At 42.1% G+C, this 15,917-nt stretch overlaps 1 protein-coding gene across 5 annotated transcripts in view; it reads left to right on the top strand.

Annotated features, from left to right (window-relative positions):
• Positions 1-15,917, top strand: part of LOC140186355 (uncharacterized) — a 95,519-nt gene that overhangs the window by 44,303 nt on the left and 35,299 nt on the right. For all 5 annotated transcript variants that reach the window (XM_072240521.1, XM_072240518.1, XM_072240517.1 and 2 more), the window contains exons 2-3: positions 9,598-9,784; positions 13,608-13,839. In XM_072240521.1, coding sequence (XP_072096622.1) covers positions 9,725-9,784; positions 13,608-13,839 — 292 coding nt within the window. In that variant the 5' untranslated portion in view covers positions 9,598-9,724. The remainder of the gene's footprint in view (positions 1-9,597; positions 9,785-13,607; positions 13,840-15,917) is intronic.

Genomic DNA, 15,917 nt, shown 5'->3' with positions numbered 1-15,917 from the left:
GAGAGAGAGAATTTGTATGAAGGAAAATGCAGCAGAGACTAGAACGACCTGACATTGTTCTATAAATTCTATATATGAGATCTCCAGGCTGACTGTAAGTGAACGGACCAGCTTGTCCTGGATCCACACGCACTGACCTGTCTCACGGGGGCACGTCCTGCCAAGTAGACCCTTCAATCTGAGGGTCATCCCGTGGGGTGGAGTGAGGTGTAATCTGAACAAGCTTCAGGTGCTGAATCTTGGAGCCTCGCTGATGGAGTGGCACTATGGCACAGCTGGTAAAGCTGGCTGTCTCACAAGTTGAATCGTGCCTATAGAAGTCATGCATCTGTTCTCTATCTGTATTGTATTTTGCCTTGTGTGTTTATTATGGTAGCTAGTTACATGGGTGGGGGCATGGTAATAGTGAAGGTTAGTTACATATTCAAGTTTTATTCTGGTTAGCTTAGAGCTGTCGGGTGTCATGTCTTTTGTTGACCACTTAAATGCATTTGAAATCACTTAACTCTACTTAACTTCACTTAAGTACTTTTAATATTCCAAGCTTTAGTTTCATAAGTTTCATCACTTCAGGATTGTGTGCTTTGCTAGTTTCTTAATAAAGGAGCGAACACATTTTGGCTTTTTGAACATTATTCTTGGATTGATCAGAGGCCGCGTCATACAGGGTAGCTCCTCCTGCTTGATCTCCAGCAGCGGCATTGGTTTATTCGAGTTGCCGCTCCACTGCGTGGAGTTTGCACGTTCTCCCCCTGACCGTATGGGTTTCCTCCGGGAGCTCTAGTTGCTTCCCAGAACCCAGAACCATGCGCATTGGTAGGTTAACCGGTCTCGTGTTTATAAGTGAGCGGTAGATTCTGAAGGCTGTTAATGAGAAGGTGGAGGGAATAAAATAGGCTTGGAATGATACTGGGTGGTGGTCAGTGCAGACTTGATGGACCAAAAGGCCTCATCCTGTACTGCATGATTCTGTGAGGATCACCCTGAGAGTCTCATTCATGATCAGAGGCAATTAAAAATGTTCAGATAAATATAAATAAAAAAGAAAAATATAATTCAATTAAAATTATCTCAAATTAAACAGTAGTAAAATAGGCTAAAATATTTGCCTTCACTTGTAGTTGTTCACAGCTACACCAATCCTCCCTGGGATGCTGCCCATCTGGCTTTCCTGCTTAACGTATTAGTGCTGTGCCACGGGACTAATGTTGAGTCCGGTGTGTAGGAGACGAGAGGTGGCAGCATCTGTGCTCCATCTCACCTCTGACTTGTGGATCCCATCAGACAGGCATGAAAGTTGAAGATGAGCCGACCTGCACGCAGGAGTTGGCAAAAAGGAATGCAAGGTGGCTCAGCGTTTTATTCTTTTGCCGACTCTCAAGCCTGTTTGACGAACAATAATTTTACTCTGTGTGCTTTATTATATCTCTCAGCGGTGCAGAATTAGATCTGAGCATAAGAGTGAGGCTTTCGGTTGGTCGGGGTCGACCATGGACGTTGTGTCCTGGTTGCCTAGGTGATACGCAAGCCAGGGCACTACGATGTGGAGAGCAAGCTGTTGCCCAGGCAGCAGGCTCCCCCTCTCCACACAGCTGATGAGTCCTAAGGAACAGCAGAGATCGATGAAGTTTGGCACCAGTGGTATTGCAGCAGTTGTGAGTCAGAATTGAGCTCAATGTAAGACTATCTTAGGGACTCCAGCTCTGGATTTTTCCCTTGAGGTTTGCTCCTGATGCCTTCCCCGTGAGTGGGTATAGCTGCAAGGCAGGGGAGGTTTTAGGTCAGAGTTTTCCTTCTAGATGCACTGCCGACTGCGGCTGACGAGCCCCAGCTGCCGAAAGAGACTTGTTTTAAGGCACCAATAACCTGTCCCTTTGCCCCTTCTTCAGGAGAAGTGGTTCCACTGGGCTTGGTAACTAAATGACATAAAGGCCAGGAGCTGGAGTTGGTTGTCAATTTGAGATGCACAGCGCTGGGATCATTTAATAGGTAGTAAGAATCTATTCCTATTACCACCTCCAGCTATAACAACGGTAAGGAACCGAGTATTTTTTAATTACTGTTTTGGGATGCGGAATAATTGGCAAGGCCAGTGTTTATTACACATCCCTAGTTGTCCCAGACATAAAAGGGTTACATCCAAGCAAACACTGACTCTGAGGGCTCTTTCTGAAATCCAAAATTTGTGTGCTTTGTCCTGTGCCAAACACACTTGGGTAGACTGTATCCACTCCTGGATACAGTCTGTAGAATAAAAGTATTGGAGTCTGTTGATTTGGTAACTGTGGTAACCCAGGTCCTATTGTCTGAACTGGGCCTGGTCAATAAGTTTGTGCAGGCAAGATCCTAGTGTGTTTGCGAAACAAAGCAAATAGAAACCAACTCTTCAGGTCAGAAATCTCTGTATGTTTTCATTGCTAACCAGAAGTGGGATAGGTTTGAAAGCTAAATCAACCGTTTTCCTCCATCAAGACTGGCAAACGCAGTGACAGGTCCCTGAATCTCATAATATTTTATTTGGAGCTTTTACTTTTACTACAAACCAAGCGTACAAGGGACATCGACTTACATACATTAATGATTTCATGTAGAGAATAGGTGGCATTTGTGTTTAATGGAGATGCTTTTTAAAGAGATTCTTTCTTTATAGGAATTGGAGAGGGAGAGAAAGATTTTTTTCTCCATTTGTTGTTTATTTAAATCTTTGTCCCTCATTTTTATAAATACTTTTATAATAGAGAAAGAATAATTTGCAAGTTAGAGGATTAGGAAGCTTTTAAAAACCAACAGAAGGCAAGTTAAAAAGTCATAAAATGGAAAAGACGGAATATGTAAGTAAGCTAGCCAAAAATATGAAAGAGGATACCAAAAGTTTCTTCGGATATATAAAGAGTAAAAGAGAGGTGAGAGTAGATATGGAAAATGATACTGGAGAGGTAGTAATGTGGGACAAGGAAAAGGTGGATGAAATGAATAAGTATTTTGCATCAGTCTTCACTGTGGAAGACACTAGCAGTATGCTGGAAGTTCAAGAGTGTCAGGGGGCATATGTGAGTGTGGTTGTTAGGGAGAAGGTGCTTGGGAAGCCAGAAGGTCTGAAGGTAGATAAGTCACCTGGACCAGATGAACTACACCCCAGAGTTCTGAAAGAGTTGGATGAAGACATTGTGGTAACACTAGTAATGGTCTTTCAAGAATCACTAGATTTTGTCATGTTTCCGAAGATCTGGAAAATTGCAAATGTCACTCCACTCTTGAAGAAGGGAGCGAGGTAGAAGAAAGGAAATTATAGACCAGTTATCCTGACCTCAGTGGTTGGGAGGATATTGCAGTTGATTGTTAAAATGAGATTTCAGGGTACTTGAAAGGACATGAAAAAATGGGCCAAAGTCAACATAGTTTCCTAAAGGCAAATATTACCTCTCAAATCTGATGGAATTCTTTTGAGGATATAACAAGCAAAATAAACAAAAGGGAATCGGTGGATGTTGCATACTTGGATTTTCAAAGGGCCTTTGGCAAGGTGCCACACGTGAGATTACTTAGCAAGATAAGAGCTCATTGTGTTATAGGAAAGATATTAGCATGGACAGAGCACTGGCTGATTGGCAGGAGGTAAATAGTGGGAATAAGGAGAACCTTTTCTGATTGACTGCCAGTGACTACTGGTATTCCGCAGGGGTTGGTGTTTGGACCGCTTCTTTGTTGAATGTCAATGACTTGGATGACAAAATGGATGGCATTGTAGCCAAGTTTTCAGATGATATGAAGGTGGGTGGCGGGGCAGATAGTGTTGAGGAAGCAATGAGGCTACAGAAAGACTTGCACAGATGACAAGAATGGGCAAAGAAGTAGCAGATGGAATACAATGTCAGGAAGTGTATGGCCATGTACTTTGGTTGAAGGAATAAAAGCATTCAAATTCAAAAATGCGAGGTGCATAGGGACTTGTTAGTCCTTGTGCAGGACTCCCTAAATGTTAACTTTTAGGCTGAGTTGGTGGCAAGGAAGGCAAATGCAAAGTTAGCATTCACTTGAGAGGACTAGAATATAAAAACAAGAAAGTGATGCTGAGGCTTTGTAAGGTACTGGCAAGGTCCCACGTGGAGTCTTGTGAGCAGTTTTGTTCCCCTTATCTCGGAAAAGATGTGCTGACATTGGAGAGGTTTCAAAAGAGGTTCACAAAAATGATTCTGAGATTGAACAGCTTATCATATGAAGAACGTTTGATGGCTCTGGGCCTGTACTTGTTGGAATTTAGAAGGATAAGGGGGAATCTCATTGAAAGCTATTGAATGTTAAAAGGCATAGGTAGAGTGGATGTGGAGAGGATGTTTCCTATAGTGGGGAGTCTAGGACCAGAGGGCACAGCCTCAGAATAGTGGGATGTCCAGTAAGAATGGAGGTGAGGAGGAATTAATTTAGCCAGAGAGTGGCGAGTCTGTGGAATTCTTTGCCACAGGCAGCGGTGGAGGCCAGGTCATTGAGTGTACTTAAGGTGGAGGTTGATAGATTCTTAAAAAGGCAGGGCATAGAAGGTTATGAGGAGAAGGCAGGAGAATGAGGCTGAGAGGGAAATGCATCAGCCGCGATCAAATGAGGAGCAGTCTCGATTGGCCAAAGGGCCAATTCTGCTCTGATGTCTTACCAGTCTTGTTTGTTTTTTGGCGTGCGTGTGCGTCTGCGTGTTCGTGCATGCGTCTGTGATGATGGCTTTTTCAAGGTGCGGAGCGAGAGAGAGACTGTGTGGCGCGCCACTCCTCACACAGACATTTTTCGCAGTATTTTCTCTTTGTTTTACGAGGTCGAGTTGCGATCTCGACACTCAACCCGGCGTGGATGGAAAGCATACTCAGGGGCGGACCCGATTAGTTTTGAACCCGGGAACCTCTGCTCCTGGGTCCGGCGCCGATGTCGTAGTGCCACCAGCCAGCCCATACAGTCTTGTTTTTAATGGTGTAATCAGCCCTGCAGTATCAGTCCCCAATGGACAGTTCAAATCTTGAGGTCACCCTTTACCTCTGCATAAGAATGTAAAGCCTCACCTATGATTTTCCTCAACACTACCTGCCCCTCCACCTATCTTTTAACACCTTTTTCATTTGATTTCCATCTTTTGCTATTACCTGTTAGGAAATAAGAGTACAGGCTGTCCCTAGATTATCAGGGTGCTTTTCCTTAGAACTGACAATGAATTGAGCAGTCAGAAAAGAACAACAATGGTGTGTGGGAGAGGATCTCAGCAACAGTGGTGACGGGAGAGGGAACAGGCTTGGGAAGAGTGGCCAATAGCCGCACTCACTGACAAAGAGAGTAAACAAGGGAATCTCCCCAGTGTTCCCACCCCCTGATAACTGTGGTTCGATGTGGGAGAGAGCTGGAGAGAGAAAATGAGTGGAAATGTCCCATTCTCATCCAGCAGAAGTTGTCCTCAGTCCCATAGCAGCTAGGAGATCTATTTCCATTTATCCTATTGGTCACCCAAGATGAATAAGAATAGATTCATAGTTCTATTGAATCTATTCATATGTAGATTCATTAGATATTGGTTCATGTGTATGGGGCGTCCATGACTAGGGAGTCCCAGACATCCCACCTCTCCCAGAAGTTCCGTGAGTCTCCCGCTTATTGATAGTGGCTCCCTGATGCCCGCAAATTATATACAATATCTCGGAAATCGATTTTGTTTGAGCGAGCGAGAGAGCGTGAGAGCGAGAGCAAGAGAGAGCGCGAGAGTGAGAGAGAGAGCAAGAGAGAGCGCAAGAGCGAGAGAGAGAGAGAGAGAGCGTGCGCTATGGCAGAGTGTTTCAAAAAAAGAAAATATAAAACATACGTCACCCCAGACTATACTAAAGTGTGCCCCTGCCTAATAGGGGTCAAAAATAATGACAGTGTTGCTCAACAGTGACTTTTCTATTGCCCATGGTGGGTTAAAATGTAAAAGACATGTTGAGGTGAGTTTAACAGGTGTCATTCGTTCATTAGCATAGCTAACGTTATTTAAATTAGCTGGCTAGCTGCTAAGGAGCTACTCTATTGCAGACATCCCACCTCTCCCGGAAGTTCCGGGAGTGTCCCGCAAATTGATGGTGCTACCTCCCTGAAATGAGTTTTTGCAGGGTGGGATGTCTGGAGTCCTGAGGTTGATCTTGCACTGTGCATGTGAGGCCTAGTGTGTGGTATCTCTTCTTTTTACCTATATTCTGCTTTCCTGATGAAGGGCACAAATAGGCTGCCTTGTGAATTATACTATTGATGACCTTGACAATGGAATATTTCAGGTTTACTGCTACTCCCATTCAAAATCTGATGACTCACTCTATCCCTTTTTATTAAATATATTTTGCTTTTTTGTTTCATAATAAAGCAACATAATAGATGTTTATTTTGATGCATATTGAATATTTTAGTAATAATGTAAATATTGTTTGATTAAGCATTCTTTGTTGTTTATATAATGCATTGCAGGTTCTATGTGAAAGTACATAAATGGCATTCGTTATCACGTTACCACGTGGTATGTGCGTGCCTTGCTTAAAGTAAACACGAACTAAGACTTGCATCTCTTGACGCCTTTGATTGCCTATGTATTTGTTTTCAGGCCAGGAATCCCAAATTAGGACAATTTGCTGAGTGAAAAGTAAAAACTTAACTAAATTTCCTCTGTTATAAATAACTGAGAAGATGATAATGGTATATGTAGTATGTTTGGGAGGAATGATTGATCTTAGAGCTGTGGGTGGGGAATGTTTGCACAGTAATACATTTTCTTCACATTTCATGACTCTGTGTTGGTAACTAACTGCTGATGAATTTATTGCCACATACATTTTTATAATTTATTATAATTTTATTTTGCGACATTCAAGAAGATTGCCATGTGAAACTCATAATGCATATAGCACAGATATGTTTATTCCCAACTATTTTTATGTCTTGGGCCAATACCGTTAACTGAGGTGTCTGTGGACCCCGGTAGGGACCCCCTGCTCTAAAATTTTCATACTGATGAGCCAAATGTCTTTTAAATTGTAAACACATTAAAGTCTGCAAATGCTGGAAATCTAAAACAACACACAAACTGCTGGAGGAGCTCAGCAGATCAGGCAGCATCTATGGAAATGAACAACAGTCAATGTCTTGGCCCGAAACATGGATTGTTTGTTCAACTCTGTGGTTGCTCCCTGATTTACTGAGTTCCTTTGTCTTTTAAATGTTGTTTTTCTCCACTATCCTCTGAAACGGAGACTCTGTGGGCACCTGAACTGTAGAAAGAACAATAAAAACTTACATTTATATAGCAGCCTTTCCAACTATGGCAAATTAACGTGTACTACAACCAAATAAATACAATTTGATCCCCACTTCCTCTCCCCCCTCCCTCCCTACTTCTCCCCCGCCAATGTGCCATTTGTTATCCCAAACACTTGCAGCATCTGATTGCTAACTCTTTATGACTCACAAGAATTAGAGACTGGTTTAATATCATCCGCATATGTTGTGAAATTTGTTGTCTGTGCCGCAGCAGTACAATATAGTACAAAACATAATAAAAAATTCTGAATTTCAATAAGTGTATATACTAAGTAGTTAAGTAAGTCGTGCAAAAATAGAAATAAAAAAAAGTATTCAATATTCATTCAGAATTTGAATGGCAGAGGAGAAGAAGCTGTTCCTGAATCATTGAGTGTGTGACTTCAGGCTTCTGTACCCCCTACCTGATGGTAGCAATGAGAACAAGACATGACTTGAGTGATGAGGGACCTTAATGATGAACGCCACCTTTTTGAGCCATCACTCCTTGACGATATCCTGGATACTGCTGAGGCTAATGCCCATGATTGAGCTGACTCAGTTTACAACTCTCTGCATCTTATTTCAATCCTGTGCATTTGCGCACCCCCCCCCCCCCCCACCATACAGTGATGCAGCCAGTCAGAATGCTCTCGATGGTACATCTGTAGAAATTTGCGAGTGTTTTTGGTGACATACCAAATCTCCTCAACTCCTAATGAAATGTAGATGCTGTTGTGCCTTCTTTGTAGTTGCATTGATATGTTGGGTCCAGGTTAGATCCTCAGAGATATTGACACCCAGGAACTTGAAATTGCTCACTCTTTCTACTTCTGATCCCTCTATGAGCATTGGTGTATGATCCCTCGTCTTACCCTTTCTGAAGTCCACAATCAGTTCTATGGTTTTACTGATGTTGAGTACCCGGATCCCTCTATACTTTACTCATTTATAGTCCTTCTCCATTAAGATAGTAGCTTTTTCTTTAATTTCTCTTTCGAATGTGCATAAACTCCTCCTTTCCCACATTAAAATCCATTTGTGGCTTGCCTACCCAACCTATCCATAATCCTCTTGCAAAGAGCTCATCATAGAAACTGCTTTCCCACCAATTTTAATATTATTGGCTTTAATTTTTGTCCTTCATTTATCCTTGTGTTGTTTAAGATGAAATGTCACCATAGCTGACAAGTTCATGTGTCACTGAGCAGCTGTAAGTCTATTTTGTATCAGATGTGAGGATATTAAATTTTACTTTTCACATAACCGAACATTTGCCTAAATGTCAACCTAAACCTTTAATGAAGACACTGAAATATGATGTAACACATGTTTATGTTTATTCCGTCAACTTTGAAGCTGTGCTTTTGACTATAAATCATTATGTCAGTGTACTTTTCATTCAGAAATAGTTTTGAAAGAGTTGTAAATTTCTGAGTTTAGTAGGTATCATTCATACATTGTGATAGAGCCTATAGTGGGAACTCTAACATGAGGGACATTGCAAGAGACCTCACACAAAATAAATCAGATAAAATCAAAGTGATGACAAGTTAAGGATTTGAGCAAAAGTTTGATGAATGTTACATATATTATGGAACATTTGTGCTCTCTGTGAAGGTCTCATCAGGCATGTAACACCAGTAGCGTTATGCTGTTTAACTTGTGTTGTAAATGCATCTTATTATTTGTTAATTTACTTGTGGCAATATTCCTTTATGTGTGTGAGTTATACGTACTGTGTTGTGCACCTTGGTCTGGAGGAATGTTGTTTTGTTTGGCAGTATACATGTGTATGGTTGAATAACAATAAACTGAACCTGAACTTGAAATTATTTGCCACCTTATTTGTCAGATTGCTTTCTCCTACCTTCACTCTTTCTGCTGACACTGGAACTACTATTCTTTCCTCTGGTAATGATTGCTCAGTAACAAGCAAAAGCTAAAGAGTGAAGTTGGCAGTGGCAGGCCCACATCCAAACTGTCTGTACCAGCCCCTTTATTACATCTCTTAGCTACCCCTCAACCTGATGTACCTCAACAACACCTCATAAAATAGTGAGGGAGTTGAAGTGTGAATATGAGGCTGGAACAATTAAGATTCTACAGCCTGGCAGCTGGGGATGGACATGGGTGCAAAAATTAAGAGTCTTCTATGCTAGAGTATAAAAAATGATGTTACTCTAAAATTACCCATTTTAATGTTCCAGGAGTTGATTTTTATTTTAATATCTAATGAACTGCTTGTATTATTGGTTAATTAATGACTGATGCATTAGTCATTTGAATTGTTCTAACTTGCAGCCTGTGCAGTGATGTGGCATATATACTGGGCACCATTGCAGAAAACGAGGTTGGCGCACAGCATTTGCTGAAGACTGCACAAACGCAGCCACGGGAGTCTGGCAGCCTGCTGGGCAACCTGAACGCCATGCTAAAGTGGACGGATGATGAGGCGGTGATGAATGCTGCAGGTGCACTCAGCACAATGGTAAGTCAAAGGTCAGGAAAGCGAAAGAGCTCATTGTTGAATTCAGGGAGGGGAAGGAGAGAAAACAAGCACCTGTCTACATGGTGATACGGAGGGTCAATAGCTTTAAATTGTTTAGTATTAACATATCAAGCCCAGCATACGCATGCAATCAGAAGAAAAGTGTATCGGCATCTTTACTTTCTTAAAAGGTTAAATTTTGCATGTTATCAAAAACTCTAACAGACTTCTCCAGATGTACTTTTAAAGTATCCTGGTTGGTTGCATCATGGTCTGGCTACGGCCATTCAAATGTGCAGGAAAGTAAAAAGATGCAAAGATTAGTGGACTCAGCCCAAAATGTATCAGGTACATTCCTCTCCACCTTCGAAAGTACCTACATGATGCCTTGCCTCAAATAGGCAACACCATCAAAGATTTCCACCATCCAGGCAGTGCTGTTGTTTCACAACTACCAGTGGGCAGGAAGTACAAAAGTTGTAGTTCCTCATCTCCACGTTCAAGAATAGCTTCTTCCCTTTAACTGTTTGGTTCTTGAAACAATCTGCACAGCTTTAATCACGTTCTCAGTATAGCAACAATGTGACCACTTTGCACACTTTGTCCTACAATGGGCACTTTTTTATTGGTGTAACTGTGTACTTGTGTAATTTTGCACATTTTATGTTTAACTAGAGTATGTTTTTCTTGTGAATGTTGTGTCTGCAGGGCTATGTGCCTGTGATTGCTACTGTGGATACATGTACTGGTGCATATATCAATAACCTTGACTTTGACATTTAGAGGGAGAGCTAGGGGAATTATGCATTGCCTTCTGATCCGTGTTTCCTCCTAGGTGAAGAAAATAAATGACCACACTGATACCTGTGAGATTTTGCTATAAACAAATTGGTTGCCATATTTCTTATATTCTACCCAGTGACCAAACTTTGAAAGTAGGTTTTACAAATAAAGTGTTTTGAGACATTCCAGAGGGCATGTGAGTGCATTATACACTTAGGGGCCACTTTATTAGGTACCTCCAATACCTAATAAAGTGGCTATTGAATATATGTTCCTAGTCTTCTGCACTCATCGACTTCAAAATTTGACATGTTGTACATTCAGAGATGTTCTTCTGCACACCACTGTTGTAACATATGGTTATTTGAGTTACTGTCACCTTCCTGACAGCTTGAACCCATCTAGCCATTCTCCGCTGACTTCTCTCATTAACAAGGCGTTTTTACCCACAGAACTACTACTAACTGGATGCTTTTTTGTTTCTCATACCATTCTCTGTAAGCTCTAGAGACTGTTGTGCATGAAAATCCCAAAAATTAGCAGTGTCTGAGATGTTCAAACTATCCAGGTCTGCTGCCAACAATTATTCCACGGTCAAATTGGATCATATTTCTTTCCCATTCTGATGTTTGGTCTGAATAACAACTGAACCTCTTGAACATGTCTGCATGTTTTTTATACATTGAGTTGCTGCCACATGATTGACTGATTATGTGGTTCGTCCATCATTGACGTCGATGAAGACCTCAACACCATGGTGATGGTGTCGAGACTAGCGTTTGATTTGGATTTAAGTGAGGAAGAGTTGTGCAGTGTCAGCCTCACTCTCTCTTCTCAATTCTCATCTGGATCCAGTGGCAAAACAGAAGTGGAGACGGCTGGAGGTGGGACTAGGCGCAGTGGATGACTAGGACATCTTCTGTGTCTTGTCGTGCTCTACGCATTCCATGACACTTGGAGAGACCGCCTTTTTGACTGTTGGACCTTCCATTGGTCTCATCCGCTCAATCCGCCGGAGTCTCTCTTCACATGCTGGGATAGACAACTCTCTATCTCACCGAGGGTTTGAGACCCGTTGGCTACCCTCACCTGGTTTAGCCAGCTTGCCAAAGCCATTGCCCGGGGTATGGCTGCTGTCGCATGCAAACAGCTACGGGGAGCCACAGGTGAGAGCTGAGTGCCAGGTGGGGACCAAAGGTGGACTAACTGCCTTGAAAAGGACACAACGTGCTCTCCCACCAGAGGTGCTACCCCTCCCTGACACCCCATACACCCCATATAATGACTGATTATATATTTGCATTAACAAACAGGTGTGCCATTGTACCTAATAGAGTGGGTGTATAAATGAAATTAGTTTTTTTTTTGAGAATATTTCCCAGATTGAGGGACTGAAAAATCTAAAGCTGAGGGGTCACTGTTAGGACATTAATGCCGATTCCAAATGAAATAATTTAATTAAAAACAACTGAGAAGATGTGGTTAAATGGTTGAAAGCCACTGTGATCAGCACATGATAAAGCAAGTGGAATCCTGCTGCTTATTTTGGGCCACCATCAGAACATCTAATGATCTGTTCCTCACCCAAAAGGTGCTCCAACTTTTGTCAATGGGTGTGTGTATCCAGGTACATGTACACAACCATCTTGACATGATCTTTAATTAAAGAATCATTTGGTTAGCATCATCCAGTTCAGAAGAACATTTTTGAAAATGCACAGAATCATTGTGTGAGTCTCTGTTTGAGCTCATGTAGGATATTGCTGGCCCATCAGAAGAAGTTGTATCTGTCTTACAATCCTCTCAAATTCATTGATTATCCTGAGTACCTCATGTAGATCACCAAGAATCAATTTCAAAGCTTAACAGGATACAAGGGAAGTCTTTGCTACCTTATATTGTACATAAATCCTTTTATTCCTGGAGTGATTGAGGAGAACCATAGCTTTAGCCTTGCCCCAATATCAAATGTGCCTCTGTCAACCCATTTCCTTCATCAACATTTTTACCCTGAGGTGCTCCCACCAAAATCACCAGAACTCCGGTTCCTAATGTCGGAATATTGAAAATATTACTTTTATAGGAACCCAACGTTATACACCCCATAACAAAGTTTTAATTCCTTTATTAGGTCTTCTCCAGGTTGTGACAGGGCTGTGTTCCTGACATCTGTTCATAACCAGAACTGTTTGCAAATTGGAAATACACATTATTAGTTACACCTGTACTCCTGCTCGTTAATGCAAATATCTAATCAGCCAATCATGTGGAAGCAACTCATTGTAGACAAGCATGCAGACATCGTCAAGAGGTTCAGTTGTGGTTCAGAACAAACGTCAGAATGGGGGAGAAATGTGGTTAATGTAACTTTGACTGTGGAATGATTGTTGATGCTAGACAGGTGAGTTAGCTCTCTAAGAAACTGGGGATTCCCTGAAATTTTCATGAACAACAGTCTCTGGACTTAATAAAGAAGGGTGCAAGAAACACCAGAAAACAAAAAACATCTAAGTATTGGCGGATCTGTGGGTGAAAACACCTTGTTAATGAAAGAGATCAGAGGAGAATGGCCATATTGGTTCAAACTTGACAGGAAGGTGTCAGTAACTCAAATAACCACATGTTATATCAGAGATGTGCAGAAGAGCATCACTGAAATCATAATACATTGAACCATGAAGTGGATGCCTCACAACGACAGAAGACCACACTGGGTTTCCACTCCTGTGTCTAATTAAGTAGCCATTGAGTGTATGTCCTCTTTGCAATAGACTTGTATAAAAAAACACAGGCCAAACTAGGTCAATGTGTAGTTAAATCAGAGCATTTAGCTCAACCATTATCACCCGGCAGAAGATGGCTGCCGCCCTGCTACAGCTGGAAAATCTATGCCACCAGTCTTCCAAACGCTTGTTGGCATGTACAGGGTGTCGATAACTTGAGCGTTTGTAATCTGTGGTGGACCCATAGGTATTAAGTGTTGCAAAAAGATAAATGTGGAAGTAGGGTATTGCTGATACAAGGTATTCTTTTGCTTCAGGCTGAGACCGTTGAAGGACGAAGGTGGTTACTGAATGACACCTGCATTGAGGAGATGGTGAGCAATGTGACAGCTCTGCTGGGCAGTGTAAACGACTGGACAGCCAGCAACGCAGCTCTAGTACTGGCGAGGATCACAATCTGTGAATCTGGCTGCAGCAAGCTCCTGGAGCATCCCCGTTGCAGGCACACACTCAGCAAGCTGATGGCGTCTCTGGGTGTTGATGAGGCAGGTGAGCAGCTGTATCTTTCACCATACGGCCGAAATGAGGAGAAATTTCTTCACATAGAGGATGAGAAATTCTAGGAGTTCTCTAACCCCCAATGACTATGGAAGCTCAGTCAATGAGTTTGTTTAAAAAAAAGTTGATAGATTACTCGTTGTTAGAGGATTCAAGGGATGCGGAGTTTCTGTAGCAAAGTGTCACTGAGGTGGAAGGTCAAGCATGATGCTGTCGAATGGCGGACTAATAAGGAAGGACAACATGGCCAGCTCCTGCTCCTCGTTCTTATTTCTTATATTCTGTTTTCTGCCATTCAATATATTAAAGTGGAGGGACATGAACTCTTGATGAGTAGTGCTGAAATGTTGTGGGCAGCAGGACAGTCAGTGAAACTGAGGCTAAAATGAGATTAGCCAAGAGCTTCCATTATATACTATCAATCTCTCTTTCTTTCAGTCCAGGTGAATGGTCTTGACCCAAAACGTTGACTGACCATTTCTGTTCATAGATGCTGCCTGACCTTCTGAGTACCTCAAGTTTTTTTTGTGTGTTGCCTGGGATTAGCATTAAGATTATTGTTTATTGGAGTAAACTTGTTCAAGTAATAATAAAATTAAACATAAGGGTTTAGAAGTTGACTAAATGACTATTGTTCTTAAGTGTAGATTAATTGTCTGCAATAGACAGCTCCTCCTACTGAGATTTAGGTAACCATGATCCTGGACATGGGAGAGCTTTGCATTAGGTCTGAAGATTGGCTCTGCTCCTGCAGGAAGATTGATGGAGCTCGTGCAACATTGTTGAAAGAAAGATTGATAAAAGTGTTGGGATCTTGTCTGACATCACCAGTGTTGATGGAAATCATGGAACAAGCAGAATATGAAGTCTAATGATCTGTCAGTAAGATGTTTGTCGCTACTTGAGGCATCAGGGCAATGCAGTGTAACCAGTATTGTTTCCCATGCTCAGTTTCAAGGCTGATGATGTCCTATGATCACCCTCTATCTTCCAATTCTGATTGCTTCACATTCATATGTGGGTTACAACTCAGGGGACAACAAGGTCTTACTATGCCGGGCCTAGCATTAGGCATGAGCTAAGATTATTTGAAGCTCTGATTACAACACCTTTTAATTAGATCCCAATTTCTAGCTCACTCCCACTTAATTTTCAGTGCAGTGATAGATAAGGAACTGAACCACAGGATTCTGTCACCCATTCTCTATACTTGGCTACCGGCCAAGTAACATGTTGGCTTTATTAGTTGTTGCTAATGATTTAGTTATGACAACCTTTAAGGACCTGGTTCTGGGCTGCTTGACTGCAATTTTACTCACCCTGGAATAGCAGAATAATAAGTTTTGGAGGTAGGTTTTACGAAGATTCAAAACACATTTATTATCAAAGAATGTATAAATTACACACCTTGAAATTTGTCTGCTCCCATGTAGCCACAAAGCAGGAAACCCAAATAACCCAATTTTTAAAAAAAGACCAAAACTACTGCACAGGGAGAGAGAGAAAGAGAGAGAGAGAGAAACTCATATCATGCAAACAATAAAAACAAGCCAACAGCATCCTGAACCACATTAGGTCCAAGATCCAGTCCTGCAGTAGATCCAAGCCTCGATCCCCAGTGGATCACGCTGGTGGGGCAGAAATGTATGATTGTATCAGTTCACAGCCTTGGTGTTGCAGAGAAAGGACTAAACATTCAGGGGAGAGCGAGCAAACTCAACCCAGTCTTCGCCTCCAAACCTGACACTTGAGCTTCTGGTATTTCTGGGCACCGAGAATATTTCTGGGCACCGAGAATTGTCCAAGCACCAAGGAGTGCCACGCTCCAGGATCCAAATCCAGGCGAGGTGACACACTTGGGCTGCCCAGCGCGAGGTCGTTCTCAATCTCACCAAATTGGCTCAACGCTTGGAATGATCCAGCATTGCACCTGAGTATCAAAACTCTTCCGTATTGACTCCTCTCTAAGTCGCTCACTGCATGTCCGGTAGTGATACAAACCCTGTCTGCAAACCTGCCTTGCAAAGCTTCAGAATGGCTCATCCCCTGAACTAGCCTCGCTTCCGCCT

Source organism: Mobula birostris, chromosome 22, assembly GCF_030028105.1.
Source record: "Mobula birostris isolate sMobBir1 chromosome 22, sMobBir1.hap1, whole genome shotgun sequence".
Taxonomy (NCBI): Eukaryota; Metazoa; Chordata; class Chondrichthyes; order Myliobatiformes; family Myliobatidae; genus Mobula; species Mobula birostris.
This window is presented reverse-complemented; position numbering and strand designations above follow the sequence as displayed.